General features: G+C 38.0%; 4 protein-coding genes across 4 annotated transcripts; 2 read left to right on the top strand and 2 right to left on the bottom strand.

The window, feature by feature from the left end:
* Nucleotides 1-202: 202 nt before the first annotated feature.
* Nucleotides 203-2,053, bottom strand: FRE7 (putative ferric-chelate reductase; the record flags this gene model as incomplete). Its single annotated transcript, XM_018365392.1, has 1 exon — nt 203-2,053. The coding sequence occupies one exon, from the start codon at nt 2,051-2,053 to the stop codon at nt 203-205; it is 1,851 nt and encodes a 616-aa protein (XP_018221647.1).
* Nucleotides 2,054-4,581: 2,528 nt separating this feature from the next.
* DI49_2256 (M20 family metallopeptidase) lies at nt 4,582-6,321 on the top strand (the record flags this gene model as incomplete). The annotated part of the gene is made up of 1 exon (XM_018365391.1): nt 4,582-6,321. One exon carries the CDS (start codon nt 4,582-4,584, stop codon nt 6,319-6,321), a length of 1,740 nt encoding a protein of 579 aa, XP_018221646.1.
* A 5,821-nt stretch (nt 6,322-12,142) lies between these two features.
* MCH2 (Mch2p) lies at nt 12,143-13,564 on the bottom strand (the record flags this gene model as incomplete). Its single annotated transcript, XM_018365390.1, has 1 exon — nt 12,143-13,564. The coding sequence occupies one exon, from the start codon at nt 13,562-13,564 to the stop codon at nt 12,143-12,145; it is 1,422 nt and encodes a 473-aa protein (XP_018221645.1).
* A 462-nt stretch (nt 13,565-14,026) lies between these two features.
* On the top strand, nt 14,027-16,141 carry DI49_2254 (uncharacterized protein; the record flags this gene model as incomplete). Its single annotated transcript, XM_018365389.1, has 1 exon — nt 14,027-16,141. One exon carries the CDS (start codon nt 14,027-14,029, stop codon nt 16,139-16,141), a length of 2,115 nt encoding a protein of 704 aa, XP_018221644.1.
* Nucleotides 16,142-17,394: the final 1,253 nt, after the last annotated feature.

The following is a 17,394-nucleotide window of genomic DNA, read 5'->3' as shown; positions in this document are numbered from 1 at the left end:
TACAAGAAAGTAAAACCCGATGATGAATTATTATTTATTTACATCCGGGGTGACACAAGAATTTTTAAATTATGAACCGACTGGACTTGAGAATCGCAATTACATTTGATGCTACCAAAGTGACACTAATATTTACAGGGTTGCATTCTATTGTATAAGGGGCGTGTCCTCATCAAACACTTTTGAGGTATCTTTTCTCCTATCAATAACCAAAACTTTCACTATGCAAATAGCATTCTTCAACACTTTTGCTAGAGAAGACTTTGGCTTGTAACCTTGCCACAGAATTTCCCACGGCACATCTTAAGCTGTCAGAACCTGAACAAATAAAACAATTCTTGGATCCGATTTGATAGTCATGTATGACCTGATTTAATTCAGGCTTGCAATAGGTAACGGTAATAAGCTCCCCAAACTCGTTGCCAGATTTGTTTAAAGTTAAAACAGACTCAGTGTCATTTTGGTTAAAATCAGCACCTTCTTTATTAGCCATATCGGATTCACTGCCGGCAATTTTCGTAGGTTGTGCAAGAGTTTTGATAGTGTCTGAGCTGGAACACACGTAAATTCTAAATACAACGTTCCCACTCAAGAACAACGTGCGTAAATCGACCAAAAGAGTACGAATTTCGTCGTCGATCCATGATACATCCTCTCTGTGTCTTACTATCCAGTCCAACCTGATATTTTCCAAGTTGGTCTTATGCAACAAGGGGCCGTATCGTTGCAGGAATGGCAAGCATGTAGATATACCTGAACCGGAACAGATCAAATATAAATTGGTGAAGCTTCTAACATCTCTTTCGATTCCGCCATAAGGGCCATCAATAAGAATTTTTTTGGTCTCATCCTGGCTTTTGTACAGGCTTCTGGTGAAGCCTTTTTGAGCCCTGATCAACATCTTTATTCCACCAGGATATTTTGCACTGGGGAAGATAGAAAATGGATGATTTGAAATAACGTCCTTATCCGTTGTTCTTACGAATATATGTTGCCCTGGTGAATAGACCATGTCCACATCTTTAACGATCAATTCCACACATCCTTCACCAACCACAGTGACATTTGCAGTGCTAGAAGCCATAAAGCTTCTACCAGGCCTGAGATAACCCTTTACAACCAATCTGTAAAGCAATTGTACAAACCACACTACGATCGTAGCGACCAAATACATATGAGCATTCAATTCAGGATAAATGTGGTAGAAAAGACTAATGTAGAATCCAACGGCTAAAATCCAATGAACTTGTAAAAAAAGCTCATAAACGTATCTCCTGACAACAGACAACGAAAATAACCACAGCAAGTTCAAAAATAAGAGGGGCGGAACACCAGTTCTCCACATTTCATCTGTTTTCCATTGTTGATGCATTCCTTCAGCACCGCCCTCATGATGGGCTTGACGTAAAAAGGGAATGACATGCACCCAACCAAGAAACAAACATAGAATGGACGTCCATTGATGGTATATGTTAATTTTCTCATAGGAGAGACCAACCAACCAACCTATAACGTTGACTTTTCCGGAAAGAGCAAATAAAAATGGCACAAACGACACTGCCATAATACCTGCACGAATAGAAAGAGGCGGTGAGCCAAATCCAGCACAGGGCCTGTAAAACGGATGTGGAACGAAGCAATACAGAAGCGTATATAAAGTAACAGCTAGCACAACCATGAGAGTGCCTACAGAGGTTGGAATACCCAAGCTAGAAAAAATGAACGTCGGGAATCTCCTATAGCAAATACATCTGTTGAGTGCAGCGAGCTTTTTCCCGATTCGAGATAGAAATAAAGGAAGAGTTACCACTGAATTGTTCTTATCCGGAAGAAATTCTTCGCTTGAATCGTAATACCTAATTACCAGCTTCTTGATAAAACACACAAAGATTACGACAACGATCAGGTAAGTCACAAACTTACCATACTGTTTCTGATATGCCCAAGGAGTAGCCGCCTGCGATTTCTTCGTTAACTCGGCATATAGTTCAGATTCTGCGTCGCCAATACAGCGAAGACCATTATCTAAAATCAAATCTCTTAATTCAACCATTTCTCCTTGATTGGCCGAACTCAATCCGAGACATCTTAAGACAACCCCCGGCTTTCTTCTTGTAAAAACTTACCATCAGTAATGACAGTATGATTTATATAATCAAGCAAGAGACGGTATGGGAGAATGTGCTTTTTTACTTGAGCAGTTTTTAGCAAGATCTCAGAAAGCGTATTTGCTCAGCAGTTGCCCTTGAATGCTAGTGCGCAGATATATATATCCAGCTTTGGTAAGAAATATGCGCAATACGCCCAGATATGAGCAGTATTAAATTGACACCTTACTAAATATATAATATCCTTGGCAATTGGCAACCCGAAGATCGAAGCGGACTTTTCGGCACCATTTCTGGAGAAGTGTAAATCAAGATTTTAAATTCATGCAGATCAAGGTTTTTTCTCAGTAGAGCTAGTATGAAGTGGGCTAAAGGATACAACGGTGACGAGTTAGTTAGCCCGGCCTTGTGTTAGGCTGTAAAAGATTACATAGGAAATGATTGTTGTTCTTGCGGTGATTGCTTGTATAATTCGGTTATTATAGTCAGGGCAGTGGTAGCGAATTAGTATGTTTTGTGTAATGTTCCGTTGTTTATAGCTCTTTCATTGAAGCTAGGAAAGTGCGTGCTCATTATGTAGTGGTAGGTCAATATGTGTTACTCAGTAGCACTGCCTTATCGCTTTATATACATTAACATTTGATGGGTACATGGAACTGTTATAGTCACGTCAAGAGAAGTGTATGTATAATGGTTTCGTATTTCTATGGTAATTTTCTTGAGTCGTATTTCGTAAAATATCTGCACGGAAGTAGTACGCTAAGTTGATAGAAGACATTACGACGCTATGAGTCAAAAGAAAGTATAACTTTTGAAAGGGTCGCAAGAGCAGAACAACACAGCAGGATACCATACGTGTAGTTGCGCGTCATCAAATCGAGTTCTGGTTTTTTTATTTGGATTAAGCTAAATATCCATGTACTCTATTTATCGGCATCTCATTACTCGTTCACATTATAATAGCATGCGCCATAAACCATTTACTACTATTAATGTGTTTTGTAATTTAGCCACAAGTCGTCAAGTATGGTGCCGCACGATGTTTTGCCGTTTACATTCAAATGCGACAGCTACGTATCTGATACTAGTGCGATAAGACACCAGAGAGTATACTCAAGTACTTAGAGTACGGGAAGAAGGGTAAAGCACTCTCCGACAGAAAATAAAGATGATATAGGAGTTTTAGCAAACAAGAGAATTGTGATAGGCACTTGCGTCATAAACGCGTGAGGTCTTTTTATGTAAATTGTCTTTCTGAATTAATTACAGATGATAAGATTCCCGACAAGAATTTTCTTTTTTATGAGAAGACGGAATGATATTGGAGTGAGAAGATTGAGTTACAGCTGTGTTGTAAAGTTGGTGGCATTATTGCCTGTAATTTCACATAATACAGGGACATTGTTATGATACATGTTGAGATCCGCAGAACATCCCGTTGCTGCTATATTGAGGCATTCGAGGACCGTGGTCATCCTAATGTGGTCAGCATGACTCGAACAGTTGTAGAGCAATTCGTAGTTATCATGTTCGAAATCTTAAGAGTAAGAAGCCTGATATTAAATTACGAGCACCCCGCTTTGTTATCCTACAATTAAAATAAAAATAAGGTAATACCGGATACTCTGTTAAAAAGGCTTTGGCGGTATTCACAGGATGTGTGTGATCAAATCCGGAGAGCGTTCCATTGTCGATGGCGGGATTTTAGTTCGAGTAGATTCATGGTTTCCTGTTGTAACTTGAGCTTTAGGGTAATATTCTGAAAGCAATTCGTCATATCGTTGAGAGTAATTTTCTACTGTATCAGCAGATACTGAGCTCCGTATTAGGAAAAGGTTATCTGTATGAGACTCTTCATCCTGTTTTTGTTAAGTTCAATTCCTGCAAAACTACGAATTTATATCCAAATTTTCTGATGTTGTGCTTATCTCATCCGGCGCATTGAGATATCCACAGCCGAGATTGGAGCTGTGTACTCTCAAGATACTTGAGTGTTCGTTGTTAATCTGTACGTAGTCTCAGAGCTCGTCTCTGGATTTAAAAGTTTCTGTCCTAGAATAACCAGTTAGTGTGTAAATGAACTCGAGAGGTATGGCCACTCAAACAAAAGAAGCTTCACACGCGGAAGCGAAATAAGTTGTTTATTCTTCAGCAACCTGGCACCAGCCAGTTTCTGCTACGACTCAGGTGAAGAGGGCACGTAATCATTGGAGTTAAGGGAACAGACAGTTTGCCTTTTTTTTTTTATTCCAGGGTCCCTGGGGAAAAGCAACCTCGAAATCTGGATTTCCGCAAGGGGTATTCAAGGAGCAGCGAGCATGGAGAATCGACTTATTGACTTATTAACCATCAGTAACAATATTTAATGTGGTCAATTCAAGTATTCCAAAAGGGAAAGGTGCAAAAAACCAAGCGTATACAAGAGACTAAAATATCTTGATATTTTGCTGTTTTATTTACATCAAGAATAAATATGTCAGAACCTCAGCACGCCTCAATCAAAGATGAACGCCCTTCTGGACAGCCAGCACCTGCCCACTCTAAATATAAGAAGTTTGTTCTACCATTAATTGGCTTATTGACTTTGGGGTTTGCCTACATAAGCCGTTCTACCGGTAATGCGTCAAATTCAACCTTTGAGGTCCCTGTTTCTCAACATTGTGTAAAATCCAAACCATACTATCCGTCGTTCAATAAGTCTGTGAATTTGATTTTGAACGACAAGCAATTTAAAACTGACTCGATAAAGAAGTTGTCTGGTGCTATTCAGATACCTACCGAAATTAGTGACGTCAATCCACAGCCAGACAGCGATCTAGAGTATTATTCAGAGTTTTTCAAACTCCACAAATACTTTGAAGAGACTTTTCCTCTTGTTCATTCTCATTTGAAGGTAGAAAAAGTCAACAAATTAGGGTTGCTGTATACATGGGAGGGTTCCGATCCAAGTTTGAAACCAATACTATTTATGGCACACCAAGACGTCGTCCCAGTTAACAGAGAATTATGGGATTCTTGGGATTATCCGCCATTTTCGGGTCACTATGATCCAGAAACTGATTATATTTGGGGTCGTGGTTCCATTGATTGTAAGAATTTATTGCTCGCTGAATTAGAAGGTATAGAACAACTGCTGCTTGATGGTTACCAACCAAAAAGATCTGTTATCCTGTCCATGGGCTTTGATGAAGAATCAAGTGGGTTTTTCGGCGCTAAAGCTCTGGCATCGCTTTTGTTGGAAAGGTATGGTCCAAACAGTATGTTTTCCATTATGGATGAGGGTGCTGGGCTTTTGAAATTCAGAGATAATCTGTATGTTGCCGCAGCTGTAAATGCTGAGAAGGGTTATGTCGATGTTAATATTGCTGTTCACGGCCATGGTGGTCATTCATCCGTTCAACCTGATCATACTACCATTGGTGTCGCATCAGAATTGATTTTTATGATGGAAAACGATCCATTTAATTACGATTTCTCGCTTGATAACCCCATATATGATGTGCTACAATGTGTTGCCGAACATTCCACCTTTCTGCCACCCCACATCAAAGACGCAATTCTAAAAGCCCCGGTAGATGAGGATGAAAGGAAACTTTTAACAGAGTTTGCTAGTTCTCGTCGTGACCTACGTGATATGATCAGAACAACTAGAGCCGTAGATATAATCAACGGTGGTGTTAAGGCTAACGCATTGCCAGGGTTGACTAGTTTTGTTATTAATCATAGAGTGGATATTCATTCATCAGTGAACGAAACTGTGGAGAATGATTTGTATTGGGCTAAAGTTATTGCTAAAAAACATGGCTACGGTTTGGCTTACCATGATGAAGTTATCATTCCGGAAACAAAACTAGGTCATATTTCTTTGACTTATGAGAAGATGCTAGAGCCTGCTCCAGTGTCACCAACTTCAGGACATGTTTGGGATATTTTTGCAGGTACTGTCGAAAACTTGTTTCAAAATGAAATTCTGGCTGATAATAAAGATGCCGAGGTTTACGTCACAGGTGGTTTGTTCTCTGGAAACACCGATACAAAGTATTACTGGGATTTAAGCAGAAACATATATCGGTTTGTTGCTAGTGTGTTTCCATTACAACAACTGAGAACCATTCACTCCGTTAACGAGCATATTTCTGCGTCTTCTCACATGTCAGCGATTGCTTTTGTGTATGAATATATTGTTAATGTCAATGAATATGGTCATGACTGAAAACGAGATTTGCTTTTGATCTGATTGTGATTCTTTAATATAAGGTATATGTATATATTCCCAAATTCACTGCTAAATCATTTCTTGTTCCTCAGCCTTGTATAACTATCGAAACCAAAAATTATAACTTTAAGTACAACGACTGATAATCAACTAAAGGAGAACCTCGATACGGTTTAGTTTACACAAGGGAAAGAAAATGTAGATTAGGGCATCTTCACGAACGCTTGTGCAGAGTGAGATTACCGAGTCCGTTTTGCCCAACTGTGGGCAAAGTGGTTCTTGTAGTCAAAATCACCAGAGAGTATGGGTTCACTACTTGGTACAAGGAACTAGAAGTGCCGTAAAAGCATTACGAAGACAAAAAATTTACAGATCTGGTTTCTTCGTAACCAGTTCAGCCATCAAGAGCCCGCTTCCGGTGGGGACATTTCTCGATTCTGCCATTGAAGAGCTCTTGAATGGGGCAGAATAAAAGCGGACAGTTTTATGCCTAATCAAAGCTTAGTTAATAATAAACGTTTTCTACTATGACCTACCGATCAAAAAGGGTACACATTATATGCATCAAAGTCTAACAACAATGAATAAAAGACGAACGAAATAAAAACAATGGCTTAAAATCAGGTGTCTAAAGCGCGTGCTTTTTCCTTCGAAACGGCATACAAGTCCTCTGATGTTATGGTTTCCAGCCACTTGGCAATGACGAAATATTCCTCAGCTTTGGCAAACTTTCTCTCAAATGCCATTTGCAAGGGGGAAGAAATTAGAATATCAGTACCGCTCATTTGTCATCGACCAAATAGCCGTTGTTCTTTTTGGTTTCACCCTCTAGAAAATCTAATTGACTCTTCATCTAACCGCCAGAATAGGCTTGACTAATCTTGTCTGCCACATTTCGTACCCAGTATGATAGGGAAAAGAATACCGGAATCCTTGACCTTTGACAGAACGAACTCGATCATAAAAGGTGGTCACAATAAACCTTCAATATAACAAATACTAATTGACTTGATCGGTAATGTCAGAGTCTTCGCTCATTAAAACGTGAGAGTGGTCGAAATGCTGCAAAACGTACTAGAATATGACACCCGACTCGGTAAACACCTTTTCTTACTAGTTTCCCTGTCTTCAACCTCCAACAATGGTGATCTCCCTAGTGGATGAATTTTCTTTAATTCTGGAGGAGCACAAAAGTTGGAATCTCTCTTATAAGGAACGATTTCTTATTCAATTAAGATGGTCTAAGGACCATACGAGTGTAAATGCTCTGGACCCGGTCCAGCTATTTAACTCTAATAACACGCAATATCATATTTAGCTTGTATTACCCATCTTCTATTCAAATTGTTGGAAGAAAATATAGATGATTGTTATATGATCATTCCGCCATATCTAGCGGTGTCCACTGACCCCCAAATATGCCAATGATAAAGCTGCGGATGCAGATTGAAAAAATAATAGTAGTGGCCTTAGTGAAGGAAGCATGGTTGCCATAGTAACGGGAGGGGATCATCTTCAAATGTGCCAAGAATTCCCCACTCAGCACCTTCTCAAGCGAATGGGCTACTAACGGTGATTTGCCTTGTTGGGCTAGTCTTGGCATTAGTGTTGCACCTAAGGTTAACTCTAATGTTTATTCAAAGGTAAATAGCCATAGGCATGAAAATTGAAAGTGGGTAGGCTCCACTGAACCCGCATTTGAACACTGATTGAATTAAAAGCGTGATGAATATTATTGAATTGGCAATTTTCGGCAGTCCGTTGTGTTTGGAAAGGAATTCAACACCAGATGCCACCTGCTGGAATAATATTTGTAACCCTTTTTTATTTTATCTCTCAGACAAATGCTTGCTTGCTCTTGATGGGAAATGCTGCCATACAGTAAATGACTATATGGTAGCCCATTCCCACAACAAGTCCATATAAATGTTGGTATGAAAGTCACGTATAAGCTGATAAGGCAAATGACACTGTCACATGACCTACGACACAGGATGATGACTGCGATGATGCTTTTGTGTGCCCTGCTATATTAACCCATGTATGAGATGCGGCCTAGTATTCTGAGGTTTCAATTCCACAGGAGGACGCAAGCAATACGGGAAATTGACTCTTTTCAGAATAATTTATGATGTATACAGACATGATAACTTTGGGTTAACACTAACGAGAGCATATGTAAAAGCCACCAAATCGAAGAACACGTCAGAATTACTAAACGATCATTATAGACCAATGTTGTTTAGATAATGTACTATCGCAGTCTATAATACTTGATAGGATTAGTTGTGCTCTTTTATGCAGGGTGTGTTAAGCAAGCTAATTTCATATGTACAAAATAACGATATGTATTTGAAGTACTCTCCTTTGTGTCGTAGTGGGCGTGCCTGTAATTTCCGTGCGATCTACCGTGCCTTTGATTTTAATAAGAAAACTTGCAGACGTTCTATGCACAAGAAACAGCTGTCCCATGCTTAAGAAAGGCCCAAGTTAGGAGGTTTCATTCATATCTGCAAAAGCGTTAGCTAAAAGCTTTATATTGAAGCTTCTGAACCTCTTAGCGATTATATGGGATTTTCATGTGGATGTTAGATATTTTCTACATCATCACCGTAACTTGGGCTCATTTAAATTAACTTGTTTCAGGCTCAATCACAGAACTATGGGATCGGTAATTACCAAATTTTATTCCTTACTTATAACGAATGAATTACGTTATTATTAGACAGTTCTATTCCCATAAAATTATTAAACTTTTAGCTCCATTTCGATTATATAAGAAATGCGTACGGAGATGCGGGGAATTGGTTCCTTGCAAGTGCAGTCAAAGCAGTACAGAAACCAACAGTATGGTATTATTTTTGCTGCCACATCTGCGTATGTAATTCTTCATATGCTTTCGGTGAGGTCTTCCATCAGTTAAAAGTGTTGATATCGAGAATATAGTAGCCCTTCTCAATTATTCTGTATGTATCACATTAGGACAGATAGAAACTTAAGATGAGTAACAGTAACAGCAAATAAATGTATAGACAGAAGGTGTCAATGTTGTACAAGAACAGTTCATACGATCGATAAGCAAAAAAATCAGTCTTTGATAAATCTCAGATATTTCGAGCATTAATTCAATCTTGCTTGATAGAATTTGTACTTTTCAACTACAATAAATCAAGAGGAGAATTCATAGATTTGTGAAACAGAGAAATGTTTCGTGTTTATAGAGTTATTGCTTTAGCAAAACCCCTCGCCTTTACTACAAAACTTAAGTCGCTTAGACGAAGAATCAGAAGGTAACAAAGAAAATGTTTACTATTATCAAATAGGCATATCGCAGCGTAGAGGCAAGTATAAAGATATTACATTCGCTAAAAGGAAAAAAGAACATAGGCCGTTTCAAAGGTAAAACTAAATTTAGGAGCAATAAGTGCCGCGATAAACTCTAGGATAGTTTTCTCTTTTGAGCATTTTCCTTCGTAATGTTGGTGCTCAAGTAGAAGGGAGGAAATACGGTTGTGGCTACTTAATGTACCAAAAATAAAAAAATCATTATCTGGATAAAATCGCGAGAGACCAACTATGGCTAGGCATTTTAAAAATGATAATTCTATGCTCAAACTCTCTCGAAGAATATCAAGCATATCAGTTTACGAAATCACAACATTTGCTACTGTATCTTAAAATAATAGCGAAGAGCAGAAATCCCACAGTGGGGCTAGTGGGTCTATTGACACGTAGACAGTCATTTTTAGCTCCTTGTTTGTTACATTGACTCTAACACGTCAAGAACGAGCCCTACGACACCAATAATTTCATCCAAAAAAATATTGCCTTTCTTTTTGCCTCATTGAAAACTAGGTTTTAGGCACGTGTTTAAAGTTTACAGAATTCTTCCAGAACAATTTTAAAGTATAAACATATTGCTTGGGAAGGCACAAGGCAAGGGACTGAAAATTGAGTTTTTAGCTTCGCAGATTCAAATAAGTGGAATGATACGAAAGATCGGGGACCTTCGGTCCATACAGGCCTAGTGTCAAGAACTTTTAGCGGCCAATATATAACCGCTGCTGATCAATAAAGCAGTAGTGAGGTATATGTTGCCACAAACAAATCTTTCAGATTACGACAAGTTATGGCAGTAAGCGTGAAAAGAAAAGGGTGCTTTAAATCTGGCTAGCCCTTCAGTGAATAACCTTAACAACGTTTCTTTTGTCAAGGCAAGCGAAAGTCATGCGATATGGTTGGGGATTTTTTATATACCGTGACAGAGTGGTCGGTAAAGATTTCTTAGTAGCGCCAGTACAAACTGCCATCCATCTCTTGGCTACCCACTTTCTCACTGTCGCAGGTTTGAAAAAAATATCATACTGTAGAGATAGTCAACTATACACAGCAGCAGCGCTATGACCACTATATACCACATTCGAGAAATTGACCTATTTGATTGGTTACTCCTTGAATCCAGCTTATCTATGAGTTTTTTGTTGACCCATTTATTGAAAGGCCTGCTGCTTGCGAATGATAATAATAAAATTATTGGTTCTAGATGATTAATTTTACAAGAAGGAGATTTTGAGGCCATTTGATTAAGGTAAAAGTTACTTGGTATTCTGTTTTAAAAAGGAATTTTGATATATGTATAACAAGCATATTATAGCGTGCCCTAAGTAACGAAAGAACAGTGTTTCCCAAATAGGAAAGCAGGGCGTAGTTTATGCCAGATTTTAAGGTGCTATACAACACATGTATTGCATTCTGTCTTGTATGGTTTCTAGATGTAGGATGTTAAAAATCACCACTCACTGTTAGAAATATTGATCCTTTATATATGTCTAGATAAGGGGAGAAAACTATACGTTCTAGAATAAGTGATGCCACATATTTTACTGACGCAATTCCTGAAATGCCGTTTTTAAGTTACTATGATTAATAAAAATTCTACAAGTTCAAAACAATACTTCTGGAGGCCCAGCAAATACTTTTATTCAACATAGTCGGTCAGTTCGTGATGATTTAGGAATCATGTTCATCAATCTTTGACGCATAGGGAAGAGTAAAATCTGTCTTAGGCACACATTTAACAAAATAATTCGTACCTGAATCTCTTCCAACACAGTAGTGTTATCAAGTGATCTAGAAATGATTAACTATGCTTGAACATTGGGGCAGCAATCAAATCGTTTAGTACAACGATGTCATGTGTGCCCACGAAATGGCCAATTACCAAACTCTCTAGAGTTTACTTCACTCAGTGCAATATCAGTGCTCACCGCTTCATTTTAATGGAAACTATAACTCCATCACAAGTGCTTTGCTAGACTTAACTTTGCTCATATACTGCGTAGAAGATACTTTTTTGGATATTTAGGGCTATAGAAGGCTACCTTTTTGGTATTTTTGTCAAAATGGCATTACCATTATATCGCATGCAATTTATTTCATTCGAATATTGATACAAAACCCTAGGTACTTAAATGAGATATTATACTCTGCTTTATGAACCCAGTTCTCAGTCTCTACTGGCGAACATATTGTATTTATGAATAATGTTAGAACGATTCTCATCATATATATATATATATATATATTCAAATCGCGTATGGAATGTGCGATAATGGGACGAGCGAAAGTTATATCCTTTTTATATTTTTGTTGGATATAACGCGTTCCTTTTTTTTAATTAAAGATTCGAGAACCACTATGAGCAGTAAGTAATTTAGCAATAGTCCTACAAAAGGTCAGAATTTAAAAAAATGTGTATATAATGATACTATCGGCAAATTTCATATTGTTCTAGCAGCAGTAACATTAAGTGAAGTATCTAAACTCTCCTTGGTAATTGTCGGTAACGGAAGAGACATTTGCTGAAATGTGAACTTTTAACATTTATATGTAGTTCGTTTTGATCAGTCGAATAACCCTCGCTCACAGCAATTTGGTCTCGAGCTATTATAAATCCTCTCAATAACCACTGGCATAAACTCGCACCGAAATACGAAAATCCTACGAAGATTGCGGTCCGGTAATAATCATTTCCATTTGTGTCAGTCGTGCGAAGCTCCAGACCAATTATTGGAGCGACTAAGGCAAAGGCGGCAATAAAAATCCAAGTGACGCCAAAAGTAACAGCTAGTTTTTGGAGACCAACAATGCGTGCAACAATAGAAGCAATTGTTGGCCAAATTGTTCCCATAATAGAACCGGCTAACAATCCAAAGACTACCGCAGTGGCCAGATTTTTACATGGTATCCACATAGCCCAACAGAGAATAGCCATGACAAGATGCAATATCATACCAACTGTCAATGGTCCATACTTGTCAGCGATATAGCCTGCGATTGGTCTCCCTACCAAAGAGCCTACACTCACCATACATGATACGTATGAGCCTTGCTTGCTTGTATAGCCCAAACTCATGGCAAAAGCAGATAGGGAATATAAAAGAACGACGTATCCTAACATAGCGCACGATACAAACCCGAAAAGCAACCAAACCCCGAAATTTGAGAGTACATCCCAATCTAACAATTTAAACTTGTACTTTTTGTGCTGGCTTGTGCCTTGAGTTCTTGTCCTAGTTAACGTAAGTGCAATGACACTAAGTGATGTGCATATAACGCATTGAGCGATAAGTGCCCATTTAACACTTTTTCTTTCTAGAATACTTTGCATCCCTAAGTTAAATACGATACCTCCTAAGCCACTTCCGGCAGTTCCTATCCCAGAGGCCAGTGATCTTTTCTTTCTGAACCACAGCGGGATCAATGTAATGCTAGGTATTAAGATAGATGCTAAGCCAAATGAAATCAAGACGCCCTGCGTTAGATAAAGCTCCCAGAGATTTGTAGAGAAAGCTGCTAGTAGAAGAGCTGCTCCTTGAAGCAAAATCCCCAAGCCAATAATGACTTGAACCGAAGATACATGGTAAAGCCATGTTATAACAGGAGCAAATAAAAGTCCACTACTGAATGCCAACCCACCAATAGCTGCATAATCTAACTTATCTCCGCCAGCAAACGTATTGTTATCTAAGTAATATGCCAAATAGATAGCATAACCGGAATTTGCTCCCCAAGTACAGAAATTGTATAGAACAAAAGCCAGAAGAACAAACCATCCGTATCCCCCATCGGGAACGTCAATATCAGAAGGTAATACATTCGCGTTAAGGTCTGCTTTATTAGCCGCTCTCAGTTTGTTCTCGATACCGTTTATGTCGCTTTTATCCTGTTTCGCAGACATTATTAATACAGGCCAATTGCAAATAGTGTAGAAATTACTACGCGCTGGTCTAGTAGATATGGCCTTCTACCACTAGGATCAAATTCCAGAAAGCATTCTTATATATAATTTTTGGGCAGCGGTGAGCACCTGGGAAGCGGGAATACAAATAAAATGGATATTATTTATCATGTCGTTTTCAGCCTTAAAATTACCTTGGTGACGAAAAAACATTGTACATCTTTCATGTATGGAATACCTGTTGAAGCGGGAATAGTCAAAAAACGGAAAACTTGGAAAATCATGAAAAGATGGGTGTATACTTCAAGCTCAAATTAATAACTTTGGAAAAGTACGTATTTGTTTTCTATATATGCATAGTAATGGAATATATGGCAGTCCACCAGCCGTAGTACCACAGAAACGGGGCAATTTGTAAAAGAGTGAGCCTGCAATCGGTTTGCTTTTGACTATTGATAGAAAATGAAAAGGCCGGAAACTTTATCAAAAAAGAACACTATGAGTAGACAGAGTAGAAGAAAGCCTGCTAAGTCATGTTACTTCTGTAGAACGAGAAAACTTAAATGTGATAGAGCAAGACCGTTTTGTCGAAGTTGCTCTTCCAGAAACCGAAAACAATGTAATTACGAAGAAAATGACACTTCAGAAGAAAATCGCCTTAGGGCAAAATACAGGAGATGCTCAAAGTTCCAGATGGCCCGTCGTATTGAAGAACTCGAATCTCACATAACAAAACAATCCGACGCTGACACCCAAGAGGAAAAAAACCCTCTTTACAACATGAGGTATCTATCTTCAAAGCATAATAGACACATTATATATGGGCCAACATCATATCGAGCGATACTAGCAACCCAAACCAATACTTTTGCTAAATACAGGGAAGAGATATGGAAAGTCTTAAAGCTTCGTCGTAACAGCTGGAAGAGAGAACATCACTACTCAACCTTGTCAGAGATTAGTTCTATCGAAACTACCCCACAGAATTCGAATTCACGGAGTGTTGTCGAATCCTTATGCGAATCGCTTCCGACCTATGAGGACTTCCGGCAACATCTGGTAGATTTTTTTGCCAGTGACTTTTATCATAGCTACCAAATCGTAAATGAACAGAAAGTACTAAAAAACCTGCAAGATTGTTTTGTGAAAGGTCCAAAAAATAACAAAACAGGCTGTCATGCAATAATTGCGCTTAATCTAGACACCAAAAAAAACTATTACAAAGTGGGTGTAATGACGGCAATTATGTGCCTAACATCTCACCCGAGTAAAGTTTCAGAAGCTGTTGAGACCTTCCATAAAGTCTTAACATCCTTCGTTTCGGCTAAAGTTTTTTACATTGAGCGGGTGGAATTTCTATTTCTTCGTTATTTGTATATAAACGTTGCAGGTCTCGATGGAGGTGATCAGTCACATTGCATATTTCTTCATGGACTGACAATTGACACAGCTATTTATATGGGTCTTAATGAAGATCTTCGGCGTTTATTCATGGATAAAGTTTACTCAATAGAGGAAATACCTTATTTGGAGAGGTTATGGCTATGGATATTATTCACAGACGTAAAAATTTCACTTTCCACAGGAATTCCACCACGTATCAGTGATGCTTTTGTAGACAAGGTGCGTCTGGAAAATTACTCTTCAAAAAATGATATACTTCTTTATAAAACAACATTGAAACTAAGAAGTATCATGGAACAAATTCACGCTCACAAAGTATCGCCCAACATTCCCCTTATTATTCAGGACTTGAAATCGTTCACCATGGATGTGTTTAAGCCGTTGAATTTTTACTTAGATATATCAAATTTAGATGGTAGTGAGTTCACCGAACTCCAACTATGGCACGTAACCCTTCATATGCTAGCGAGTTTATCAAATCTTCATACTTTGACATGTCAAGATTACAATCCGATAATATTGAATGCGAGCATCCTGGCTCCATTGAACACATTACAATTGTGTTTCAAAGTTCTTGAAGGTTATTTTAAGTTAGACGATGGTAGTTTGCCCTCAGCTTCCGCGTATTTCTCTCAAAAATGGCCACGTCTAAACAATGCCTTATTTGTCTTTTACGTGGGCTCTTTTAGGTCATTGATTCAGATTTACACCATATTTCTCCAACGTATGGAAAATAAAAGCATCCAATTATTTATGCAGACAAATATGTCCAGAAATCAAAATATACGTTCTGGGGACATCGAAGGTCCGCACGATGGTTGTATTTCGCTGAGAACTGCATTCAAAGAGATGAAAAAGATATTTGATAATTTTCATCAAGAAAGGTCGAGAAGCCTTACCCAAATTTGGCAGAACTCCTATTACTTTTCCATCATTATATCAATGGAAAAAATAGGAAGGAGAGTATTTGGTAAGGCAATACAGAATATTGATGACAGACATATAATAGAAGAGAGCACCTCTAAAGACAATTTAACGACAATATTAAATGATTCAGAAGAATTTTTGATGGAATTTTCAAGGAGTTTTACCGAGGATATATTAGGGCCATCAGACGACTTCTTTGATACTGCTATTTGCGGATGGAATGATTTTGAAGATTTTTTTTTTTAGTTGGTGCAGCGAATGAGCGAATGATTGCTTGAGAATAAAACAGTGGATATTGACCCCATTTTACCAGCTAAAATGGAAAAACACTTTATGGACGCTACAATAGTCACATCCCATATTTTGTACTACTGGATAAACATCCTGCTCGTTTTCTTCGTAGCAGTTACTTTTTCTTCTTTAAAAATTAATGTCCGGACTAACTTGATTCGTTATCTATTATAGAAATTGATTCCTTCTAAAATAGCATACGGAATTGTAAGCTTCCGAAATTCGTAGGGTTATGTTGCGATTCCGCAGTATATTAACTTGCACGTTTTGATGAACAAATGACATGTTTTTCGAAGAACACAAATTAAACTATATTTTGCTGGCACATTATGGCTAATAAGTCCATGCAATTAATTGTTTTATTACCCTTGTCACATGATTTATCGGAACGCGTTGTCCAAGAAAGAAGTTCAGCCACTCTTGCAAGTCACATTAGCTGGGCGGCTAAGTAAGCGGTAATAAGAGAGAGGCTATGCGATGAGTGATATATACGATGGATGTATGTTTAGCAAAGCCATATTCATGTCATCGGGAATAAGAGCATGGAAAATTCCGGTTTAGGTGTAGTTATGCAGTATTACTTGTATGGAATTAGTAAATGTAAAAGTATGTGGGTAAAAATGAAAAGTGAATTAGTAGCGCAAAATGTAAAATACCAAATGTAATTTTTTAGCGTCCATAGGAATGTGTGATGCTCTTAGAATAATACTTTCGCGTGAATGGAAGGATGATATGTAAAGTATTTGGCATTATTTAATCCGTAGATATGTTATGCTATATATATGGTATGGGATATGATATTTTCTTGAGACTGGTCAGGATAATGAAGTATGCTATGGGATATTGAAAGTGATGGTATATGGTATGGGAGATATGGAGAGCGATGTGTGAAGAGAGATGGTATTATGATAATATTATAATGAGGTATGGTATGTAATGTTTAGTGAGTGATGGTATAGGGTACTATTATATGTATTATATCGATAATGGTATATGATTGTATAGAGATAGTGAGGGTATATGGTATTATATAGATAAAGATGGATGGTGGTTATAGCATCATAATAAGAAGCAGTAATGAGGATATAGTCTATATTATGTGAGGGTATATTGTAGTGATGGAGGAGAGGTGGTGAAGATAATTGATATTTGATGCTATAAGTGCAATTGTGAAAATATTGAGATGTTTTAAGCGGATATATGATGTA

The sequence above is a fragment of the Saccharomyces eubayanus genome, chromosome XV (assembly GCF_001298625.1).
Source record: "Saccharomyces eubayanus strain FM1318 chromosome XV, whole genome shotgun sequence".
Lineage (NCBI taxonomy): Eukaryota > Fungi > Ascomycota > Saccharomycetes > Saccharomycetales > Saccharomycetaceae > Saccharomyces > Saccharomyces eubayanus.
The sequence above is the reverse complement of the archived record's forward strand: the minus strand, read 5'-3'. Positions and strand labels throughout refer to the sequence as shown.